Source organism: Mercenaria mercenaria, chromosome 12 (assembly GCF_021730395.1).
Source record: "Mercenaria mercenaria strain notata chromosome 12, MADL_Memer_1, whole genome shotgun sequence".
NCBI lineage: Eukaryota > Metazoa > Mollusca > Bivalvia > Venerida > Veneridae > Mercenaria > Mercenaria mercenaria.
Genome location: NC_069372.1, coordinates 22,569,844 through 22,596,958, shown reverse-complemented (window position 1 = coordinate 22,596,958; position 27,115 = coordinate 22,569,844). Strand labels below are relative to the sequence as shown.

At 34.9% G+C, this 27,115-nt stretch overlaps 1 protein-coding gene across 1 annotated transcript; it reads left to right on the top strand.

Annotated features, from left to right (window-relative positions):
• The first annotated feature begins 11,305 nt into the window (after positions 1-11,305).
• Positions 11,306-26,837, top strand: LOC123535198 (uncharacterized protein MAL13P1.304-like). The gene is made up of 10 exons (XM_053519419.1): positions 11,306-11,604; positions 15,215-15,288; positions 15,996-16,113; positions 16,412-16,683; positions 17,340-17,457; positions 18,533-19,179; positions 19,864-19,981; positions 23,950-24,644; positions 26,007-26,115; positions 26,640-26,837. The coding sequence occupies exons 2-10, from the start codon at positions 15,216-15,218 to the stop codon at positions 26,770-26,772; spliced, it is 2,283 nt and encodes a 760-aa protein (XP_053375394.1). The 5' UTR covers positions 11,306-11,604; position 15,215; the 3' UTR covers positions 26,773-26,837.
• The last annotated feature ends 278 nt before the right edge of the window (positions 26,838-27,115 follow it).

Below are 27,115 nucleotides of genomic sequence, written 5' to 3'. Positions count from 1 at the left end.
AAAGACGTATACTTTTGAAAAAGAAAGCATTTAAAAAGTGCCATGTCCTTGGGTAGTTTTTCTGGTTGTGGTTAAGAAGGTAACATCATTGATATTTCGTTGCAGTTCAAGGGTTTGTCAGTTTATGTCTGACAACATTTTAAACACACTATTTGTATAACTGTAATCATTAAATATATATCTTGCAGATAAGCTCTGGACCAGTTCAACCTTGTAAATAAATTCTGTCACGGATGCAGGTGACGCAGTAATTCTACTTGTGGGCTAACATATGGCAAACAAGCGTTTTCTTTGAACGTTTCATTTTTTAACATTCTTCATCATAAATCTATGAGAATTGTTTGCTTTAGTAGTTTTATTGTTTAACATATGCTTAGTCCATGATAGGTTGTGGCTAATAGTTACGCCTCTGTATTTTGTATAATGTGTGGATTTAAATTGAATATTTTGTAAAATGTAACTTTTTTTAACCTTGTAAATAAATTCTGTCACGGATGCAGGTGACGCAGTAATTCTACTTGTGGTCTAACATATGGCAAACAAGCGTTTTCTTTGAACGTTTTCTTTGAACGTTTCATATTTTTTTACATTCTTCATCATAAATCTATGAGAATTGTTTGCTTTAGTAGTTATATTGTTTAACATATGCTTAGTCCATGATAGGTTGTGGATAATAGTTACGCCTCTGTATTTTGTATAATGTATGGATTTAAATTGAATATTGTGTAAAATGTGACTTTTTTCTCGACGTTCTTAGGACTAAACATTTGTCAGGATTTAATTCCATCGACCAGTCTTGTTCCCATATTTCTACAGCTTTTAGGTTTTTTCGTATGGTTTGGCATTACATATAGATGTTATGGTCATATACACAACAGTATCGTCTGCCAAATGTCACTTTACATTTCACACTACCCTGCAGAGCGAATCCAGTTGGAGATCTCATCACTTACATCTAGCCTGCGTATTTAATTACTTATAAGTTATGACTTTAACAAGAGCCTTACTAAAATCCATGACTATGAAATACTAGTATGTTTGTTGGTCTTGTTCGTTCAAGATTGTCATGGAATTACAGAGTGAAACTTACTATAACTAGGATTCACAAATGTGTTTTGACCTGAAGCCATGCTGATACCGGCTGAAAATAGTTTGTTCACTATAAAAAGACACCTTATGTGTTCCATTAACTTTGATACGTACAGGGAACTTCCAGCTCGGGAAACAATGACGGAGTTGTCCCTACTTCGCAATAGGGAAACTTGATACTAAATTCACCCTTGCAAACATGAGTGATGTTGTCCTAATAAAATTATTATTCAACTATTTATTCTAAATACATTGCATGGTATTGTGGGATAGTCAGTATTCTGAATAAACTCATACTATGAAAAGCTGATATAAACAAAACTGAACAAAATCCCTTTAAAGATGTAGGGAAGCTATTTAGAAAATTTTAACTGTCATATGAAATCTCGCCGACTGTAGCATCCTTTCAATACACAAACTTGATACGATACAGATTATGCCTAGCGCTGATAAAATGGACGCCTTGAAAATTCATACACTTGTTTATAATCATATTAATAAGTTCAAAGTCACAGTATGGTTATGTAGGACTTGACTCCCGCTTTCATAGCATTGGGTATTGTATAATCACCCCTTGGATATTGTACCTGCTATTTAATTTTGTCTTTTGACAGTTCCTGTGATACGCTGGCTCCATAACCTTAGATCCCCTTCCTAAATTCCAGTTTGTTTAGTTCTGCCCATTGTTTTCTCGTTTGGGGCAAACCCTTTACTTTATCTGGGGACCAAACGCCGCTCTTCATGGAATTACACGCCTCAACACGTGTATCATTGAAGGTGCCATGTTCACCGCCGTTTGAATACATCTGCGGATGTCTCTAAATTACGGAATCCTGTTTCCGCCATCGACTTTTCGACTAGACAGACACGCGAAAACTTGAAATTAAGCATTTAATTTCAACTTTTCGTGCAATAAATTTACCGCGAAAAGTCGAAATCTTGAAGTTTTTGACCCGACAATTGTCGCGCAAACGTCAACTTTTCGACCTAGAATCAAGTGCGAAAAGTAGAAATTAAGAGAGCTAATTTCAACTTTTCGTGCTAAGATATTTCCAAGAAAAGTTGAAAAGTCGAAGTTTGTCACGCGACAATTGTCGTGCAAATGTCAGCTTATCGACTGAATTTGTAGGGCGAAAAGTATAAATTTAAGTCTTAACTTCTACTTTTCGTGCCAGTCCTTTGGCCGATAATTTTGCGATATTATCGCTTAAATTTCGACTTTTCGTTCTAGGGTTAGGGTTAGGGTTACTTAGTTTAGGGTTAGGATTAGGGTTAGTTAGTTAGTCCTAGAACGAAAAGTCGAAATTTAAGCTAAAAAGATCGGCCAAAAAACTGGCACAAAATAGCTCACTTAATTTCAACATTTCGCGCTAGATTACGGGTCGACAAGTTGATGTTTGCACGACAATTCTCAGGTCAAAAACTTCAAGATTTCTACTTTTCGCGGGACATCTTTGCGCGAGAAGTTAAAGTTAAGGCTTTTAAATTTCTACTTTTCGTGCTTGATTCTAGATCGAGAAGTTGACGTTTGCACGACAATTGTCGTGTTAAATCTTCAAGTTTTCGACTTTTCGCGGTAAACTTTTAGCGCGAAAAGTTGAAATTAGATGCTTAATTTCAAGTTTTCGCGTATCTGTCTGGCCGAAAAGTCGATGACGGAAACAGGATTCCGTACTAAATTGCTTTTTGTACTTTTAGCATCTGTAAATGTTGAGTTCTGCTTAACCCGGGGCTAGAGGGCGTGGACGGTAGCATGCATTTCCACTACAGTCCATGGACAGGCACAATCAAACCGAGCCTGCAACATTTTCGTTTTTGTCGTGTTGAGCGACCTGTGAAGTTTCCACTTTTCTCTATTTTGAGTATATCTTTACATTGTATTTAGTCCGATTTATGGCCCATTTTCTACTTTGTTAGGTTCGTGAGCATTCACACAGATTTTTGATAAAAAAAGTAAACTAAGTTTCAAGGCATCAGATTTAGCAGAAACAATACAGTACAGAGAAGAGAAAGCAAGGAAGACAACTGTAATGTGATTGTATTCGGCTCTTAAAACCAAACTCCAACAGTGTCACTTCCCCTATACTGTTGAACTGAATTTCAGCCGAGTTATGTCTTTCATTTTTGCTTTTTTTGTACTACGTTTATTTCTTAATAGTTACATATTACAGAGAATTTGATGAATCGCTTACAGCAAATCATAAACACACTGAATACTGTCATCATGCTCTTAAAAATTGTGGCATAAATGTCAGTTTGTCTGTAGGTTATGGCAAGCGTTTGATTGATCAAGGGGTTGCCAAGCGTGTCACATCTTTTTACCACCATCACGTAATTTTATCGGTGGCAGTAATATTCTTGGGCAGTGGTTGTCTTGAAACTAGAAAATGTTGAGCAAATACTAGAAATCGAGGGTCGAGGACTAAACTTGTACGTTTTACCTCCTTCTTTGTTAAATGTAGATAACGAAGATTTTGTACTTAACTCTCAGTACGAGTTCAGCAAATAACTGGTTGGAAAATCCGATTTCATGAACATTTACTGTATAATTCAATAGTAGTAGATCTGGTGCTTTTGGTAAACTCTTAATAATATATATCTGTACATGTGTCTGTCAGTTTCTTCTGAGAAAAACAATTAGAAACACTTGAAAAGAAGTCATAAAAAGTTCAATAAAAACTGTGAAAATACCCTTTTGATGCATAGAATGCAACCTAGCAACATAATAGCAAATATGCAACACCCCTCTAGCACCTGCTTAAGTGGAATTCTATAACAGTAGAACTAAATGTTCTCCATGATCCCGAAGAGCCAAAAAATGTAACAACACTGAGTCCAGGTACGGGGAGACCTTTTACAGCTGCCATACGACACTTAAAGACTGTTGTTGTGACATTTAATTAAATCCGCGAGAAGATCGATTGGAAGCTTAGAATTAAGTCTCCTAAGTACATGTAATAAAAAATGATATCGAAACATAAGCATATTAAACAGGTTATATTTTCACTGAATTTTGGTGTAAACGTGTCCTTACTGAATGCAGTGTGAACGTGATCATTTGAACGTTATTTTGTGAATATATCTAAGAATCGGCTTTTGAAACAAGCGACAAATATTGTTCACACTAGTGGAAACAGACTGGGTCCAAACTGTGTCAATGCAGAGAACCTCACTGTGCTGAGGCTGAGATATTCTGGAAACTGGTGTGTAATCTAGAAAACACTGTACGCCAGAAAATCATTTTGCTTGTAAGCTCTCGGGTACGACAGGACAGGCTGTTTCATAGAGAAGATGGTAAAAACATTCCACTTCTATTTTGTGTATTAGTCATACATAAAGTCGACCGGCATTTTTGCTTCTTTTAAACCACACTCTTTGGCCATAATACCAACCCATCTCGACTGGTCGGAATTACGACAGAATTTTTCTTTGATAACAACGACAAAGGCCGAAGCTTACGAGTACCATGGAGGGTTTTTACCTGGCTTTCTGTGCAATAAGCAATGGGCAAGCTGAGAACCAACTAACCTGTCGCAAGTAGCCCAACGAGACTCTTTCTAAATGAAATTGTTACTGCTCTGATTGATTTAATCAGGAGTTTATTTACATTATGACAGTCTATATGTGCCATTTCCCTTGCTTTTGAAGTGAATGCGGATACAATCAAATCTGGGCCATAGCCAAAGATCTTTGTTGAAACCTGCCGACAAGCTTTTACTCACAAATGACAGAAAACGATTTATTAGACATCAATTAGCGTACCTTGCTAAACAGTATGGTGAAGAGATTAATGAATATGTTACCGCCTTATATTGACTTTAATTGAGGCACAATAATTGCTAAATCATGCTTGCGGCTTTAAGTGTCTTTTAATCTGTCACTCTCATACGTTTAAATCTTTGAAACATTATCTTCCTGTCTAGTATGTATTCTATGAGAGAATGGACTTGTATTTAAAAATAAATTTTTATTTTTCACCAAACACCATTTAAAAAGTATTTCAGTATTTACGCCTGTCTCATTATTACACAGGCCATAACTTTCACAGAAAAGGGATCGTTTAGTAAAAAAGAATACCATTTATATTCGAAATTTAACAAAAACGACATTCCCACGCCAAACTGTACAGAAGTGTTCACATTAAGCAGTAATCAAGTGTTAGTGGCTTGAAGAGAATAAATATCTATATTTATTTGTTTATTTGAGTCTCATTAGTGTAAATTACTTAAAGACACACAGGTATGTACATTTAAAATAAATGTTTAACATATATATGTACATTGCCAGTCTGTATAGAGTTACAAGAAACTATATTAGCATAACATAACTCTACAGACATATGACTAACACTATAAACTGAGTTCTTTCCAAGGTAAGACCATTCCAATGTATAATAAAATGTATACTACAGTGCAAATTAAATGAATGATAGACTGCCTAACTACACTTACATACAACAAATTAGATGGTGCATCCATATACTTTTATGTTATTAGAGAGACACTCGTTTCTATTAACAAGTATCAAAGATTTAAATTATCCACATCATGGAAATAAAATTACCATGAAAAAAAACCCCAGTCTACATCAATCTGATTACAATTTGCTCTGCTATATTTAAAAAAATAGGGAACTCTGTTACTCATGACAACAACAAAATATGGAGTTGTCTAAAAACTTGCTAAAACTGATTTATATAAGAAACTGAGATTGTCTGTCACAGGTACTCCAGTAAGAAATGTTGTAAAATACTAAGTATCATTTCTGATTAGATCAGAAATGAACAGATTAACAAATTTCTCCAAATATATAGTAAAACGATTTTCTTAGTGTAAAACAATTACATATAATTGTACAGTAATTAAACACAATAACTGACTTTATAAAATATTATCACATTGAGCTCTATTAATGGATCTCAAAAAGGCTTGAAACTTGTTGAGATACATCAAGTTAGGTCTCAGATATGACTACGTTACATATTTTTTTAAATACAACAAATTATTTCTAACTTTTAATATTTCAAAACAGCTTTTGAGGTACCCAATGTATCAACAAGGTATCCTTGTCAATTCTGGGTGGTTAAACAAGTATTTAAGTTTATCAGACTCACTTAAGCTACTAAAATCTCCTGGATATAACTCATTCACCTTGGCAATTAGCTGTTGTCTTTCCAACCTGTAAACAGGACAGTCAAGCAATACATGCTTTTCATTTTCAACTGTACCAGCACAGAAAGGACAGACCCGCTCATGCTCTGGTGTATTAGTATAACGCCCTGAACTATTCTCAACGGGACTACGCCACACCTAAATTTAGCTAAAGATGATCTGTGAGCAAATGGCATAGTAATTTTACAATAATGTTCTGTTTCATAAGAATTCTTAAAAAGCTTGTACGTTCTAAGCTTTCTCATAGTTGGTTAACATCAGTATTCCATTTAACAATATGTTCATGAATTAACAATTTATCTGGTTCATCTATGAATTTGCTATATGAAAATGGTAAATCTAAGTAAGCATGTAAACTAAGTGATTTTAATTTCTCTTGCACTGTAAATGACCAGTTTCTGCACCTAGTATTCCTTTTACTCAGTGCCCAACTAAATACTTTATTGTAGAAGAATCATACCTTAAACACCTATTCCAATCATTACAGACTGATTTCAGTTGATCAACTGTAATACTTCCAACCCATGTCACCTTGCACAGCAGCATTTGGTGTGTACTTCCCCCGTACCCATGAAGAATCTCATTGCCCTGTGGTGTATGGCATTAATACATCAAAATGTGCGCATACCCCAATAGGTTATAACTGGGACTACACATGAATAATATAACTTTGTATAAACACTACAGAGCAAGCCACCACTATTTTTGAAGCGAGCAGCAATGAGAAGCCCAAGGGCACGACCAGCATTCTGAGCCACCACTTTTGCTGTTACATTGTAGTCAAGATGCTCAGTGAGTGTAATGCCAAGGTATACATATCTACTGACATACTCAATATCATAATCACCACATTTAAATACGAAATCAGACTGTTGTACAGAATTGGACCTAAAATGCACAACTTTGCTTTTACTAACATTAACAAACATTCTATTACTTGTACACCAATCATTGAGAATTGACAATATGAGCCGCTATTAGAACAATATCATCAGCGTACAGTAAAATACAGATCCGTTCATTACCGATACCAGTACCTTTTCTAGTATTCTTTAACAAAACTGCCAAATCATTGATGCATAAATTAAACAGTACCGTTGATAATGAACAGCCCTGACGGAGACCTGTGTTTACAGAGAACCAATCCGTATAATGGCCATTGATTCGAATACATGATGAAATACCATGGTACAATGACTTTACTGCAAAGAGCATTTTGAACGACATGCCAATATCAGCTAATTTATTCCAAAGACAACCTCTATTCACTGAATCAAAGGCTTTACGAAAGTCAACGAAGGCACAGAATGTTGCCTGTCTGTTTTTCTTGCGTGTGTCAATGATATTGGTCAAACTCGAGACAGGGTCAATGGTACTGTGCTTTCTACGCAAACCATTTTGCTCTTCGACAATAAGGTCATTAGCACCAGTCCATTTCACAATTCTCTCATATAAATACTTGTATAAGCTTTGTACATAGTTGGAGGTAATGCAATACCACGGTATGGCAATGGATCTCTGGGTTCTTTAGAACCAGACTTCGGTATTGAGTTAATAATACTTCTAGACCATGTAGTTGGATTTTTTTCCTGTTTGGAAACATATATTAAATAAGCTATGCAATACTATAATAGATGCATCATTTTTAATAACCTCTGCGGGAATCATATCAACCCCAGCAGCTTTACCATTTTTAGCCATTTCAACAGCCTTAATTATTTCGAGAATGATAATATTTTGGTCCAACTCATCATTTACAATAGTGACATCAGAAGTACTTCCTTCTGACCTGTTATAACTTTCAACAAAAATCATGTTTCCATTTATCAAGAACATCTTTAAAATTGCTTGATATGTTACCATGATCTAAAACAACCTGCATTGGTATGGAATTAGGCCAGAAACAATGCCGACCTTACCTATCTTTTTCCAGAATATATTCTGGTCAGTTTCTAAGTCTGACAGCAAATCATTCTGTAGCTTATACCAGTGTGCTCTTTTACATCTTTGCATGTCTCTATCAAACTGTTTCCTAATACATGCATATTCATATTTCAGCAAGCCTTTCATTGACATGTTTGGGCATTTAAGCCATTTTCTTTCAGCAACATGTACATTTTGGAACAATTCAGTAAGATGGCTATTCCACCACGGTTTTGGTTTTCTAATTTTCTTAGCAAAATACAAAAATACAAAATACATAAATGTAGGCTCCTGTCTCTCTTGCTTCCAGTTAAAAACTAGTCTGGATAACCTATCCCTTAACTGTTACACAGCAAACCTTCCGGCTAAAATTCATTTAGACATGGAAAATACAGTCATTCGGCCATATTTATCCACCTTTCTATTTAAAGACAAATAAAACATTGGTGAGGCGTCGGGACCACCGCTTCTGTGAAGGCTATTGCCTATGTGGTTACACAACTTCCGGGTTGTAACAACTGAAAGGACAAATAAAGGAAAGCTCTGTATATGATGTTTTTATTCCGGTCTTCAAGGAATGTCAAAAGCAAATTCTGTCCAGCAAGCCGTAGGGGTTCATGACAAATATTTTACTGTTTGTCATAATTATGAATCGTATAATTTTTCATTGAGATTTAGTGAAAGATACTGAGCGGTTAGACGCCATTTCATCCGCCCCCGTATCATAAACCATAATGTTCAAATAAATAAGCAAGCTTATCACGTAGGCCCCCTGTATAAACAAATTAAATTTTATTTCAGTTTTTGACTTTTATGAACGCAGTTTATCATCAGTTAACTGAGTGAATGTCATTCTCTTTATGAAATGCCACCGACATTTCTGCTTTAAATGTGAATCTATATGACTCATAAAGATAAGCCAATAATTTGGAATTATGGAATTGATCTCTCAGGATATGACTAACAGATTTGGCAGTTTAATCAAATTCAGTATTTTATTACCTCCCTTTAATGGATCACTTGTATATAATTTAATTCTATATTAATCTGCTTTTCTTAGAAAGTAAAAATGAAGTTTTCTCACTTTGAATATAACTGACAACACTGCTTTTTTGTATCATATAAAAGTACTACTTTTCGCAAAAATTCTTTGTATCGAAACTCGGCTCAGGTGGCCACAACAGCTGGATATGCTTCTCCTTTGTCGGTCCGCTCAAATTGCCTTGCGCGTGCTTGTTGAAAAATAACAACGGGCTAATTAATATTCTTATATCGAAGTAAAAAGATAAACGTATAACGTTCGTCCGTTTGATGTATAACAGATTATTATTCTGTTGATATTACTTACCGACACATTTATGACATTGTTGTTGAATTTAAATGTAATTGTTGCGAACGTTATTATCTGTCGTTAGTGATAGATAAGGTACACTTTGTGCAAAAAGTTTTGCGATAAGTCATCTTACCTTTTTTTTTGCAAATATTTCAACCATCTAAGACATGATAAAACAATTATCATGGTTATGAAATGTGTCATATTCTCTCAAAAGATCAATAAATGTGACGAATCACGAAAGTTATTTAACCTTATTTCAGGGCGTTGATAAATAAAAATGTTTTCTTAAAACGCTAAATTCCATTTTTAGAGGCAAACACTTAGTTCAATTCGATTTGTTCTGAAGTTTAGTCTACTGCCTGTGTTGCCCCGGATAAGTTCCGATAGTTACATGTTTTATTTCACCGAGATCAGTTATATTCCATAAAAGGGGCGGATTAGATACAGTTTTTACTTTAGACCATCATTACAACTAATTCATAAAACGTCAGTTATTTCTTAGCGGTAAGATCCACTTCCGTTGAGGTTAGTAGGTACCTCATGTTCACAACTAAGAAAGAATTCTATAGAGGTCGATATTCGCGGCCATTTTATGGAATCCAACACGTTTCCATTTCTACTGTGCCGGCACGTTGCCAGTCAGTTCCATTGTGGTCGACGTCTACTGAATGTAACAGTATGGAATTCAATACTTTTTCATTTTTAATGAGTCGACACGGGGCCAGTCAGTTCCATTTGCGGTCGACTTCTATTGAATGTTTGAAATACGTTTCCATTCAGTCTACGGAGGCCGATGATTCCATTTCTGTAGAAACTGGCCAGTCAGCTTCTGTGAAACGTAGAATAACGGAGTGAAATACATTTCCATTTCTTTATTTCATTACCGACGTTTTTTATGGTACGGCAATTGAGGTCGATAATACAAGTCGCACAAGCAGCGTAGCAGGCCAACAGTCAAACCAAATGGACGGCACTTCCTTGTATGTGTTTGTAATGTTCGATCAAGCAACTCGTCCAATTCCAAAGATCAAACACTCACCTACGAATTATGCACTTACAAATTACGAAGAGTATTTTTTTCATGTTTGCAATCAGTATTTAACGCTGACATGCACATAGTCTTTCAACCTCGTTTGATAGATATGCTAATAATCATGATGTATTAGATCAATTTAGAACTCCTCCCTAAATTTTGCGAGGGAGTATACTAAAGTGAGATTTTTCAGTGATAAAAAATACTGTAATTACGGGCTGAAGATGGATACCTCCGAAACACGTGTTTTCTTTTCGGCTGGAATTTACTCTCGATCAAAATAATACATCAAATTGAAAAACTATTCAATATTCTGTAAGTGATCTTACGAAAATTAAAATTTCTTTTGATGTATCTTAAATCTGTGAACATAAAAAGGATTTAGTTAAATTCGCTCTAAAATTTTTAAATTATTTCTTAATTTGGATTGTAACATTTATACAAAATAAACAGGTATTTAATTATTTTTTAATGTCATTATTAAATTAATTAGATTTCACTCATAATATTTAAAAAGACAGCGTGTAATTATGCCGACCTTTAAATCATTTAAAATCTACATAATTAAACTGACGTCATTTAGAGAAACTTCGACCGTAGGAATTTTATGTGAGATTTTTTTTTAAAATATAATTCATTTAAATCTGATGGAATTTCAAGGTTTTGATATACACCATTTTTCATTTTGAAGGATTAATATGGACATACCTGGATATATCATACATAACGTTGTAAATAATTATACGTCAACGTATAAATATAAGCAGAAATTCGCTTAAGACAATGCTTAACTGTTTTACTTGGACCTTATAGTGCACTTAACGTTCGATCATTCTAAATCACAGTGTCTGCTCAGTTTGATTATAATAATCATAATGATGTTTAATAATTATTTACATACAGGTGTTGTGCTAAAGCGTGATTTAATTAAGTACAAAATGGAATAAAACGTTGACAAACGAAGTTGTGAATATGTACGCGGAAGCTTAAATTTTCATTTGTTGTGAAATTGTTTTATGTCGTGGGCAGGATATTTCGTCGACTAATTCGAGGTGAAAACAATATGTGAATTGAAACTTTTGAAAATAAATGAGTGGGAATTTTACTTGTTTGCGGAGTCTTTATTTCGTGGATTGACTTAACAACGAAATCCATGAAAATTACTTACTGATTGTGCAGTACTGTATTAAAAATGTATAAAGTCTGAAGGCGCTGTGTGTTTGTACGTTTTGCTTGCAGCAAGTATAATGAGCAAAGTCTTTGTGTCTGTTGCATGCAGAGTGTAGTGCAGGAATCATTTATGTTTACATGATATTCGTTGGACATCTATTTGGTTGTACTGCAGAAAATATACGAGCCGCACCATGAGTAAACCAACATAGTGTATTTGTAGTCTGGTCAGGATCCATCCTGTTCTCTAACGGTTTCTCTAATTGCAATAGGCTTAGAAAGCGAACAGCATGAATCCTAACCAGGCTGCGCGGATGCGCAGGCTGGTCTGGATCCATGCTGGTCGCAAATGCGCTATGTTGGTTTTCTCATGGTGCGGCTCATGTGTGTATGTGTGTTCGACACCTTTCTTACATGTGTGTTAATACTTGCAGGCAGCCTTACAAACACTGTTTGTTTGATACGTGCAGACTTTACCTTAGTCGATATATGACTGTATATTCGTGTAGAAAGTATAAGCAATTATAATACAGTGCAGGCAATATTTATGTGTGTTTCGTACTGGAATATAAACTTCCAGCATGCAATGCTTGTATGTTTGATGATAGCATATATATGTCCTTCAGGTGGGCTCCAAATATGTTTTGAATTTGCGCATATATGTGTGTTATATGTTTGTGTCATGCATTGCTTAAAAATATGTGTATGCCAATTTCGTACTCTATTTCATGCAACATCTGTAAAACCGTGTATTTGTCTTACTTGCAGGGCAAAGCGTTGTCTACAAGTGACTTGTAAAATGTACCACTGCTTATTCTTGAAGAATGTATCGGTGCTTTTATGTTTTATGTGCGTATATTTGCCATACTTGCAGTATTTAGCGTTGTTGACAAGTGTATATCTTTCATATTTATATATAATTTGTCTATTGGTGTCAATTTGTGTGTATTTTTCCATAGTAGTTGGCTGTATTGGTGTTGTGCGAATTTGAAATACTGAAGCAAGATATACCGTTGTTTGAATGTTCAGGTTTCTCCGTTATTAAAAGTGTGTGTATTTGTTATATCAGTGTCGTGTTTGTGTGTATTTGTTATATCAGTGTCGGGTATGTGTGTATTTTTAAAACTTGCAGGATGTACCATTGTCTATGTATGTTCATGAATCTATCATACTTGCAGGATTTACCGTTGTCTTTGTGTGTATTTCTCATACTTGAAGAACGTGCTGTTGCCTATATGTATGTAGTTCTCATACTTGCAGGATGTGCCTTGTCTATATGAGTGTATTTGTCATACTTACAAGTGTACCGTTGTCCAAATGTGTGTATTTAAAAGCGTGTGTATTTGTATCGTTTGTAGGATATATCGTTGTCAAAGTGTGTGTATTTGTGACATTTGCAAGATGTATCGTTGTTTAAGTGTGCATTTGTACTTTTGCAGGATATATCGTTGTCAAAGTGTGTGTATTTTCTGACCTTTGCAAGATGTACCGTTATTTAAGTGTGTATTTATGTATCGTTGTTTAAGTGTGTATTTGTACTCTTTGCATGATATATCGTTGTCAAAGTGTGTGTATTTGTGACATTTGCAAGATGTATCGTTGTTTAAGTGTGTATTTGTACTTTTTGCAGGATATATCGTTGTCAAAGTGTGTGTATTTGTGACCTTTGGAAGATGTACCGTTATTTAAGAGTGTATTTATGTATCGTTGTTTAAGTGTGTATTTGTACTCTTTGCATGATATATCGTTGTGAAAGTGTGTGTATTTGTGACATTTGCAAGATGTATCGTTGTTTAAGTGTGTATTTGTACTTTTGCAGGATATATCGTTGTCAAAGTGTGTGTATTTGTGACCTTTGCAAGATGTACCGTTATTTAAGTGTGTATTTGTACTTTTGCAGGATACCGTATCGTTGTCAAAGTGTGTGTATTTGTGACCTTTGCAAGATGTATCGTTGTCGAAGTGTGTGTATTTGTAATACTAACAGGATATGTCAACATCTATATATGTGTATTTTTTTCTCATATTTGCAGGGTGTACAAATGTCTCAGTCTTTGTATAAGTCATATTTGCAGGATGTTCTGTTGTTTATTTGTTTGTTATAGTCAGACCTGCAGGATTTACTGTTATTTTTAGGTGTGTATTAGTCATACTTGCAGGATGTTCTGTTGTCTATACGTTTGTTTTAGAATACTTTCAGGTTGCAGCGTTGTTTATATCTATATATACCACTCAAACAAGCAATTCTGTGTATGTATCATACTTGCAGGGTGTATTGTTGTTCATATGTGTGTATTTATTATACTTGCAAGAAGTTCTGTTGTTTATATAGCGTGTATTAGTCATACTTGTAGGATGTTCTGTTGTTAACATGTGTGTATTATTCATACTTGAAGGGTGAACGATTGTTTGAATGTGTGTATTTGTCATACTTGCAAGGTTTACTGTTGTTATATATGTGTGAAGGTCATACTTGCAGGGTATATCGATTTTTATATCGTGTGTATTAGTCATATTTGCAGGGTGTTCTGTTTTTTATATGTGTGTATTTATCAGACTTGCAGAGTTTACTATAGTTTATATCTATGTATTTGTTATACATGCAGGGTGTACTGTTGTAATATATTTATGTGTTAAAGTCATACTTGCAGGGTGTACTGATGTTATTGCAAGTATGACCTTCACACATATATAACAACAGTAAACCTTGCAAGTATGACAAATACACATATTCAAACAATCGTTCACCTTTCAAGTATGAATAATACACACATGTTAACAACAGAACACCCTACAAGTATGACTAATACAAACTATATAAACTACAGAACTTCTTGCAAGTATAATAAATACACACATATGAACAATAATACACCCTGCAAGTATGATACATACACAGAACTGCTTGTTTGAGTGGTATATATAGTTATAAACAACGCTGCATCCTGAATGTATATATATCAGTGTAAAATTTATACTTGCAGGGTGTAAAAGTCATATTTGCATGTGCAGGGTGTTCTGTTATGTATGTATGTGAATATTCATCATACTTGCAGGTTGTACTGTTGTTATGCAGGATGAACTATTGTTTATGTGTGTATTTATATGTTGTGTATATATGTGTAGTTTTAATACTTGCAGGATTCTTTGTTGTTTATGTGTATAGGATTTGTAACTGCAAGATGTATCATTGTCCATGCATGTTTTTCAAACTTACAGAAAATACAATTTTCTATGTGTATGTGTGTGTGTCACATACTGTAGGAATATGCATACGTACCCTCGGGAATTCATAGTCTTGAAGTGTCTTTTTCTTTCTTGCTTGGTTCATCGATAATTCTGTATGGGGAGGGCTGTCGCTAATGTTGTTAAAACTTGTAGCCCGACCCATTTGCACTATATATACGTATACATATGTATTGATACCATTCACGTAATAGTTGCAATAAAATATTATCAAACTAAAACAAAAACTGTATTTATTTATTGCAGGATGTATTGCTGCAAATTTCCAGGTGTAATACTTATTTCTCTATACGCATCTTCAGTTCTTCTGGAAAAGATAAGTAAGTACTTATTTCATGCACATCAACAGCAGTATTTTGTTCCATAAATATATGATTTTATTTTTTAAAAAAAAGTTTACATTCTTTAAAAAATACCGGTAATGTGTACAATAGTAGGTATAGCAAAAATATTCAATGATAATAACAAGACAACATTAACAAACAACTAACATGACCCATTCAGTTAAAAGTAATCAGACAAAAATCACTAAGGACCTTAGTAACATGACATCATTTAGTAATCAATTACAGAACAACATTCGGTGAAACATGACACCATTTGGTAACAAATAACAACACAGCATTCAGTAACAAGTAGTATGACAGCAAATAATATAGAAACTACACAACTTTTTTTTCGAAACTGATTGTGTGTGTTGGAGGGGGGGGGGGGGGTTATTATCATACCGACACAATCATTGGGCATTCATGGCGACTTTCTGGCTTTTGATGGTGGATGAAGACCCCGGGTGTCCCTCCGTGCATTATTTCATCACGGGCAGGCACCTGGGTAGAACCACCGAACTCTTAAGCAAGCTGGATGGCTTCTTCCCATGAAGAATTCAACGCCTCGAACGAAGCTTGAACTCAGTGAGGGGCAGGTGATTCGAAGTCAGCGACCTTAACCGATCAGCCACAGAGGCCCTTCTCAGCTGATTAAAGAAACCGTTGTAAAATGTCATAATAATCTAACAAATTCATTTCAGACAACGGCAAAGGATGTTTCTATAAGGGTGCATTTCACCACGGCAACTGGACTGATGGTTGCGAATTTAACTGTACCTGTCTCGATACAGACAAAGGTCACTATAAATGCCATACACGGTAAGGAACTATGTTGGCAAGCCTTTGGTACAATTTTGCAAATATAATATCTCAGCCATACATAATAATATACTACACTCTGGATGTGCATTCCATAAATCATTATTTTTTTTTATTAAAGGCCCACTGTGTGGGTATGTAGATGACTCCAGCCATTTTTTTTACATAGTATAAATTCTTCGATCATAACAGATAGACGCATGAGGTAAATGTAATAGAATTTACTTTGAAGTACGATATTGATAGGAGATTTGACCTTGATCATTCTCTCGAAAATGCTTTTTTTTTATACGAGCAGATGTCCAGTATATCCGCAGTTACCACCAGGTTGTGTGTTGAAGTTGCCTATTGGGGAGGAGTGCTGCCAGCAACCGGACTGCAGTGCTGTAACCGTGCCATACACTATCAACAACAACAACAATAACGACAACGGAAACAACAACAACATCAGCAACAACGAAAACAACGGTTATAACAACAGTGACAACAATGGATCCAGTGATGAAACCAACTCAACAAAAATCGAGGACTTAATTGGCTCTTTTAACAACGCTTCTATCACAGAATATGGTGAATAGTCTATTTTCACTTAATTTAAACAACGATTCAATATGAGATTATGGTGAATACTTTATTTTTACCTAAACAATAATCTATATTTAATACATGAATTCATATGTAATAAATTTAAAAAATGTATGGGGCCTCTGCGGCTGAAAGGTCAAGGAGACTTCGAATCACATGTCTCTAACCCCAGTGTGTCTTTATCTCCCTGGAGGTGATTGTATTTCGATTTTAAAATATTTCTCATGTGCGGAAGCAATCTGAAAAGTCACCACATAACATCACACAGCAACCAAACAAAAAAGAAATTAATTGCAATTTTGATACATATGTTGATTGTTTGCATTCTGAATTATAGCTATCAGTAGCTATCAATTTAAAAAATGCATGTTCTTATTCACAGCTGAGACATAAAAGGGATAATATCATATAAAACATGAAAAAAAAATGAAATATAAAATGTATTAAATGTAGAATGGTGATTTTGTACAACATTTCGGTCCCAGACAAATTTATCCTTCCATACTTACAGCGCAAGAATTCGTACTTCAAAATGTCTGTTCGATAAGAATTTCGTCGAACGAGTCGAGTTTTCTGATATATTTTATAGAAGAAAACAACAACAACTAAAATTGATATTTCACCTTAATTTACTTTTACAGGAGAACAAACTGGCTGTTTTTATAAAGGAAAATATCACTACGGTAACTGGACAGACGGATGCGAGTTTAATTGCAGCTGCGAGGACCCCGTCTTGGGAACTTACCGCTGTCGGAAAAGGTAGGTAAGACCTGTTGTGGGGTTATGTAGCATATAAGCTATCAATTCATGAAATACTAATATAAGATTTAAAGAATTAACAGCATTGTAAAGTAAAAAAAACCAACAAACAACAACGTATTTTGAAAATGTATATCAATCTTGAATTGGTAAAGGTAGACTTTGATAATGTTGCTAAGATTCAGTGTCAGTAAAGGTACAAATGCTGTTAAATAAAAACTGGAGCTGAGCAAAGATATAGCAAACTTACCGAAGATTCAGCAAAACCTGAATTCTGAACAATTCAGGCTTATAAAAGATTCAGTAAATTCTGAATTTAGAACAACTTGGGTTTACAAATGATATAGCAAATATCAAGATTATGAACAACTGGAGCTTATAAAAGATACAGCAAAAATCTGATTTATGAACAACTGGAGCTTATCAAAGATACAGCAAGGTCTAATTTATGAACAAAAGATAATTCATTTCATTTTTATTTTGTTGGGTTTAACGTCGCACCGACACAATTTTAGGTCATATGGCGACTTTCCAGCTTTAATGGTGGAGGAAGACCCCAGGTGCCCCTACGTGCACTATTTCATCACGAGCGGGCACCTGGGTAGAACCACCGACCTTCGGTAAGCCAGCTGGATGGCTTCCTCGAACAAAAGATAAAGCTGTTTCTGAACTTGCCAAAGATGCAGTTTAAGCTTACCAAAATACAGCAAATTCAGAATTTTAACCATTTAGAGTTTACAAAATAAACAGCAAAATGTGATTTATGAACAGATGGAGCTAACAAAAAAATACAGTAAATCATTTACAGCTTATAAAAGATATAGTAAATTCTGTATTATGAACAAATTGGGTTTACAAAAGATACAGCAAATTCTGAATCATGAGCATTTGGAACTTACTGAAGATACATCTATGTATGAATTATGAATACTGTTGAAAATCTTGTTCAATTTTAGTTTATCGTTTTTCTTATTTGCCTTTTTAAAAAAATCATATACCTATTCTTGTAATTGCTTTTTTTTATATTTGTCAACAACGAAGTTTGTAAATTTGAATTGTTTTTCTCCATTTGCAGATGTCGGGAGTATACAGAACTTGAACCTGGCTGTACTTTAAAATTGCCATCTGATAATGAATGCTGCAGGATACCAGAATGCAACTCAACAAACACAGCAACTAACACAAGCGATACATATGTTAACAATATAAGAAATAATAAAAATGATTTTCACAGTATTAAACCTAATATACACAGTAATTATAAAACAACAACAACAACAACGCTTCCGCCGATAATTGTTGGTGTTACTAGAACAACTTCTCTTCCAGAAATATTTCCATCTAAAGTTGCTAATGGAAACCAACTAACTAAAACAATCGACACTGAAGTTGTAGGTTACAAATTATTAAATAAAACAAATAAAACAAACACAAAAGACGCAGAAGTTTTGAGTGCAACAGAAACAGAAAAATTAGCAATAATTTTCTCAAGATTTGGACCAGTCAGGCTATTCACAGTCGCGAAAAATAACGATGTAATTTACGCTAACAAAGATAGAAAAGATACTACCATAGACTCTGCGACTGCAAATGGAATCTTACCGGGACAACAAAATGTAATTCCGAAAAGTGAGAAAGGATTTACTAATAGAACCAATGATCAGCGAGATAACATAACAGGGACAGGAGAATCATCTGCAAATATCAGTCACATCAACACAGGTACAAAATTCATATCATTTCATTAAAGGCACTGGCCTCCAGATCGTTCGAGAACAAAAAATATTTTTTAGATATCTGGAAATAAATGCTACATTTCTTAAGAAGATTTTAAAACTTAATTACCGACAAACTATATTTTTACGGAAATATTAGAATGTTTTTACTACTTTTTACAGCGTTTGTAACGCTTTACACTAGGTAAACTGTCTCTATTATAAATATCTATATTTTGAATTCATAATTCACTAATTCCGCTATAGCACTATTGGACAACGGGAAAATGCCTTTATTGGCTAAGCTGGCCGTGGTTCGATTCCCAACGTGGTCATCTTTTTTTCTTGATTTTGCATTTCTAAAATATTTTAGAAACAAAAACTCATATTCTAATGTTCATAATATGACCAAACTTCAACTTGAAAGAAAGATTATTTTTAGACAAATCTGGAGATCAGTGCCTTTATTTTTTTGCCAGTGTGAGTAAATTGAAAAAAAAAAGTAACCCTTTTTCTTAGGTAGAGGAAAAAAGCTAATATCTTACTTTCAATTTTTATAGACGTTTACGCAGGAAAATGATTTTTATTATGAAAATAATTCACATGATTTATTTATCTCTGGTGAAAATATTCTTACCTTTTAAAAAGTCATTTACCAAATACAAAATGTAGATGAATTGCCAATTTACAGGAGGAGTATGTCGATATAGAGGAATCAATTTTACACAAGACGAACAGTGGTTTGATGGATGTAACTTCACATGTGTATGCGAAAATGCATCCAGAGGACTTTATAAATGTAGAAGTAGGTGAGAGACACTCATAATAGGAATGGTGATGGTATCAATTATGAAAATAACATGGGTACAGATTAGAAACACGGTGATGGTGTATATTAGGAAATGACATGGGTATATATTAAAAACAAGGCGATGGTATTTATTAAAGTATTGATCAGAAATACTGTGATGGTTTTGATGGAAAAAACGGAGACAGTGGCGATTGCGACACGTGCAAAATTGCTGATTAGAAAAAGATGACCGTATCTACCATGCAAATGATGATTTTAGCGAAGATGGTGTTGATTTGGAAAATTGTTATAGTGATGATTGGAAAATCAGAGATATTGTTAACTAGAAAACGGTGACTTTTATAATAAGGAAAATGGTATTAACGAATAAAACTGTGAGTGCGTTGATCAGGGACATGTCGATGGTGTTGATTTAAATAAAATGGTGTTGAGTAGGTAAACAGTGATGCTGATGTGGTGTAGGAAAAGGTGATGGTGTTGGGTATGATAATTTACAATGTAGTGGAGAAAAATACGTGCACTAACTATTGAATTAGTACATTAAATTTGTATTTAACCAATGGCTCATCTGAATGAATCAGTTTTCAACATGATGTAATTTCCATTTTATTAATGAATTAACATGTATTTAATTTCTTTAACTAACACACGTTGAGTGCAATGACGGTATGAAATTGTGGTTTTTGGTCGTGAGGAACATTAAATGATTGTCAGTTAATAAACGTTTTATGAGCTCAGTATTACCGAAACATTTAGCCTTTTAGCGGAAATACAGATCACTCAATGTACGACATCAAGTGTGAGGTTTGGTTGCCGATAGTTGCTTGTTCTTCTTGTGTGTGAATATAATTTATTCAAGATATGTGGCAGACTTGCAACTCATGCTCATGTCGTCAAAGCTTTAGGTTATTAACAGTGATATAGTTGTTAAATATTTAATCTGGGTTACAGGTTATGTAATGCAGTTTAATGCTTGTACTTCAAATGACTGTTATTAAATTTATGCTTTTAAACTCTTTGAAGTGTATACAGAGAGGTGAGAGGGAAAATAGCTTAAGTGCATAATGATCTGGAACAGTTTTGCTTTCTTTTTAAATGAACACCCCTCGACAGAGCATGTGTGCCCTCTGTCAAAATATCATATATTTAAGTATGGTTTATTCATTATTGCACTGTAATTCATACATATAAAAGCGCATGTTGTTTTTCTAACATAATATGTAATAAATTAGAATCTGATGAATTTGAAGGCTTATTAATGTCACATGGAAATGTGTCGATATCATTGTGGTTTCTTTTCATGCACATCTTATTTATGAAAGCCAATGATTTTGTTCAAATGAATCACTTGGATTCAGTGGACGCGTTCGGCATACTTACTCGAGCTAACCCGAGTCACCCTGGGTATAACTCGAGTATAACTCGAGTAACCCGGGCGATAGTAGTTGTGTCACCCGAATTCTACCCACCTCCTGAAGCTCGGAGAGTCGGGTGATCGTATCCGAATGCATTAACACTTTAAACAGGGCGTCTTTGGTACACTTGTAAAAGTTTGGGTGCAGTTACTATCAAGGCTTTATCTCAATAACCACAGATGATATTGAATTGAAACTTCAAACAAGTCTTTCCACTCATCAGACCTACCAAAATAATCAAGTTAGATAATTCTTGATCGAATCTTATGTAAATTATGGGTCTCATTTATAGACATATTGCTTTGAAACCTATTTTTACTTTTTAAGGTCATTACCTTACCGCAGATGATCAAGTCCCATTACTCTTATATGTATTTTGACAAAATTATATCCCTTTTGGACTTAGAAAATGCAATTTAAAGTTTTACATGCAAGTTAGTATATCCAAACTAATGCAGATGTTTGGTTAAAACTTCACACATTTCTTCGGGTCTGTAAAATAAGGTCATATCAACATATCACAAGCCTCATAACTCTTACTGGAGTCAGACCCCTTTTAGAGTTAAATTTTTGCATTCAAGTTTTTTTTAAACTAATGCAGATACTGGATTTAAACTTCACACATGTCTTCCATGTTGTAAAGGACATGTCATCAACTTCCATAACTCTTACTTGAACTTTGGCCGAGTTATGCCCCACTGTTTAAACTTAGAAAAAACTGGTTAAACTTTTGCATGCAAGGTACTATCTCGGCAACTAATGCAGATACTGGACTGAAACTTCCATACATGTCTCCAGTGATGTTAAGGAAGGTCAAAGCATCAATTCCCATAACCTTAATTTTGGAGAAGTTACGCCCTCTTTCTTGTTCATAGATATTGTTCTGTTTGCTTGCAAGTTGATATCTCCAAAACTAATGGGAGCATTGGGTTAACATTTCTCACATGTCTTCAGGGTTGTAAAGCCAGGTAAAGCATCAAATTTCATAACACTTACTTTAATTTTGGCAAAGTTATGTCCCTTTTTTGTAGTAAGAAAATGACGGTTAAAATTTTACCATCAAGTTGCTCTTGTCTAAGGGCGGTACTAGGTTGTAAACTTCTTATATCTATTCAGGGGTTTAAAGCGAGATCATAGAATCAAGTCAAATAATCCTTGAATCATTATTTCAGTTCTAGAATCGAAAATCATTCATATCGACAGTTGCCTTCAAATAGTGGAGCGAGCTGTCATTGTTCTTTTAAAACCTTTTACTTTCATCTAAATGTAGAGTAACTTTGAAATGCTCTTTCTGGCAGTCATGCCCCTATCTGTAAATACTGCTGAATAGGACAGTGGTTGAGAAATCTGCTTCTTACAGTAACATCCTTGTCAAGCATATTTCGAGGGTTCTCGATCTGATTCTTAAAGCTTGCAAGTTTTTTTTCTAGGTTCACATGGGACAACTTTTAGAAAAAAACATCTAGGCTTTAGAACACAAAATGAGTGATAAGGACAAATAATCCACAAAAGAAGCCACACATTGATGTTGAAGTTATAAGTAAAATATTCTGCCTCCCTACTTGCCGACAAACCTTCTTTCAGTCAGAACAATAAAAAAAAAACGAAATAATTATACCAAACACCCTTTTAATTTGAAATGGTTCGGGGTAGTAGAGTCATGTGTAGACATAAGAGGATTAGTATAAGTTGTAGCTCTTGCTTCTGAAATAATTTAAAGTATAAATTAACATAAAATAGAAATTTCTAGTCTATTAAACAATATGGGCTGAACATTTTTTCCAAGTGTTACTTGATCCTAGAATCTGAAATGTCGATTGATAATAATCCAGTCTGATTTTTCACTCTGAGAGAGGTCGTACCAGTTCATCTCTAACAGATTGTCTGTCCTCATAATGGCCATCAAACATATCTATATTAGGTTCTTCACAAAAATCACTTATTGTATTGTCATTGAAAATGCAAACATTATGTAAGATACACGCAGCGGCAATGTAATTAACTAACGGCACTATATCACATACATAAAACATAAAGTCCACTAATTCAACATAATTTCTGATACGATCGAGGGATACTGTCTTGTCTGATCAGCAGTTTATTTTGGAAAATTAAGTTATTATGTGTCAAAAGTAGCAACCATTCTTTATTATTGTTACAACTCAGAAGCTTTTGAACTGTTAGCATATAGGTAACATTCTCCATCATTTTCAGTTACTCGATAAAGCGTTCGGACTACAATTGTTACTCGTGTCACTCGGGTGAACTCTGGTGATCTGGTCAGAGTTACACGGGCTTGTATGCCGAATGCGCCCAGTGTTGTTATATTCTGGTCCTTTGGGATCGTAGAGTCCATCCGATATTTAAGTATGGACTTCCTCTTAAGCCGGTGTTAGGGGACGAGACGGGTGTTGCCCTTTCCATTACCTTCAATAAACAGGCTTAGTCAAACCGAGTCTGCTATTATTTTGCTTGATTGCATTCTATACTTCCAAATGATTTTCTTATAGATCTTATTCACATGACTTATCAGTTGCATTATTATTTCCAGATGTCCAGTATATAAGGCTCTTCCATATGGGTGCGCAATGCGCCGAAGCAGTGTTGACAATTGCTGCCTCGTGCCAGACTGTCGCTATGCAGCAGTTGTCAGGGGAAACAAGAAAGTCACAACGTCGAGGATATTTTCAACTATTCAACGGTTAGAGAGCATGGAAAAGTCGATGTTGAAACAAATGTTCAACAAAAGAAATAAAATGAGAAATGAGCTTTTACGAACTGACAAAGATAAAGAAATTCGCATGAAAAAAACACAAAACGGTCCAACTGTCATAAAAGATAGTGCATTAGACAAAAGAATTCATCAAAACATGAATAATTTCGTTAAAGAAAGTAGTACAAATCTACAAATAGACAACAGGCAGCTGGAAAATACGAAGCAAAACATAAACTTTAAAATACCGAAAAGGAACAGATCAATCCCAAAACAAGAGATAGTGACACCAATAAGTGTAAGAAATTTAGGTTCCAATGTAAAAAGTGGTTACACTAAGGCAAGAAAGGAAAAGAAAAAATATAGACACAGAAGATTTAGAACGATAGCAACACAAACTGGAATGTATAAAGTTAGAAAAAAAGACGGTATCATTTTCGCTTACAAACAGCCAGTATCAAAAGTGTTCGGTAAAATGTTAAGTGTTACACTGCCTGGAAAAACTTTCAAAGGACGTTACAGTAATTCATCAGGTAAGTTTAAACTATAAATCGTTTTTACCCGTTACAAAAAAGTAGGAGAAAAAAAGGAGTAAATGTGGCAAAAAAGTGAAAAACACTGGTGGCGCTGGTGCCTTCAGTACTGTAAGGCCTATTACCCTATACATATCTTTATCTTTTTGTTTGTTTGGTTTGAACTTGAAAAATATTGTATTGAGAACAAAAAACAGGACTAGTACCTTAATTGTTGTTATGAAAAACTGCAATGTTGAAGGGAAACAGAAATTATAAAGTTAAGAGTCAGAACTATCAGCCGCAAAATAGGTTTATAGATGCCTCTTGTAAATTTGAAAAGCTGAAAGAAGAAGAATAAGCATGATGGAAGAGATATCAGTAAATCAGCACAACGAACAAAGGTTCGTGACATGTGGAAGCTGATAACGTACAGATGTTTTTCAAAAAAAAAATCGTGATTCATTAGTTGCGGTAATTTTAATGTGACAATCGAATAATTTTAATATATAAGCAACAAAAGTGCCAAACTGCCACGATATATATATATGCCCGTCATAGCAAATAAATTTAGACTTTTAAGATACTCTACTTAGTAAGGAGACCTATTGTGATGTTTCCACTATTCAGTGGCATAACCCCAGAGTGACAAAAATTTTCTCGCTAGTGGGGCCTCCGTGGCCGAGTGGTTAGAGTCGTTGACTTCAAACCATTTGCCCCTCATCGATGTGGGTTCGAAACCTCATTTGGGGCGTAGAATTCTTCACGTGAGGAAGCCATCCAGCTGGCTTACGGAAGGTCGGTGGTTCTACCCAGGTGCCCGCTCGTGATGAAATTATGCACGGAGGGGCACCTGGGGTCTTCCTCCACCATTAAAGCTGGAAAGTCGCCATATGACCTAAAATTGTGTCGGTGCGACGTTAAACCCAACAAAATAAATAAATGAATTTCTCGCTAGTCATCGAGCTTAGGAAAAAATCATCTAATTGTGACGAAGTTTGATGAACCTTGGATGAGAATTGCTTAAGTTAGACAGCCGACAACTTTTGTAAAGGCAGCCGCCCGCATTCCAATAAAACGCCCAGGCGTATACAAGTGAAATTCTTTCTATAAGAAAGATATTCAGACAAGAAATTATCTCTACAAAGAATACCAAATACATTGTGTATCTTGGTGCTTAAAATATAAATTGTTATTTGTGGTGCAATTTTTATTTTGGTACAATTTTTATTTTGTAAAAGGAATCTTTTTATTGGGAAATGTTTTGGAATCTTTGAAAGTTAGTATTTACGAAAACGTACTTATTGCTAAAATGGCAACAAATCAGCAACAGATCTTGTAAAAAGAATATAATTATAATGTGCGGATACTTTGTTTTTCCAGAGTTCTGTGAATACAAAGACAAACGTTATACCGAAGGAGAGACATGGTTTGATGGTTGTGAGCTACTTTGTTTTTGTCAGGGTGGTGGCCGGTTTGTTTGCAATCAGAGGTATGTTCCTAACGTAACATCCAATGTGGTTAAGGTCACCGAGTTCAAATCACTTGCCCCTCACCGATGGTTGTGAGCTACTTTGTTTTTGTCACGGTGGTGGCCGGTTTGTTTGTGATCAGAGGTATGTTCCTAACGTAACATCCAATGTGGTTAAGGTCACCGAGTTCAAATCACTCGCCCCTCACCGATGTGGATTCGAGCCTCATCCGGGGCGTTGAATTCTTCATGCGAGGAAGTCATCCAGTTGGCTTACGGAAGGTCGGGGGTTCTACCCAGGTACCCACCCTTGCTGAAATAATCCACGGAGGGGCACCTGGGGTCTTCCTCCACCAATAAAGCTGGAAAGTCGCCATACTATCTATAATTTTGTCGGTGCGACGTTAAATCCAAAAAGATAAAAAAATCAGTGTCATTGCAAAACCGTAGATCAGTTTGAAAGTCATTATTCTTCAAAAGTGTAACTTTGACAGTGTCATTTTCACGATGAATTAAACTTGATGTTCTTTAACAACTTCTTTCAGATGTCCCGAATACAGCCGCATCCCAAATGGCTGTTCCTTGATACCACCCAGGGTCGGACAGTGCTGTGCACTTCTCGTGTGTCGACGAACGCCAACCAGAAATAATCCACCAGCTTCTTACTTGAACATTTAAATCCAGTGATATTGTGTAAAATGTGCAAATGTGTTTTATGTAAATTATTTATGCTATTATTATGAAACTGATAAATAAAAACTATTTTGTTATGTTCCGGTTTTTATTCTGACTGTTTCATACAAAGTCTCAGTCATAATGCAACAGCTTCGGGTATCAAAAATATTTACACATAAAACTCCAGAATATGATAGGGCTTCCTTAAATAAGTACTTATAACTGATACTTCTAGAAAATTTTCAATCCATCTAAAAGAAAGACTAAAGACGTTTTAATTCCGAATTAATGATCTAGTTTACATTTAACTAAAAAGAAGGGACCCCTCTATCAGAAAGGTTAAGTT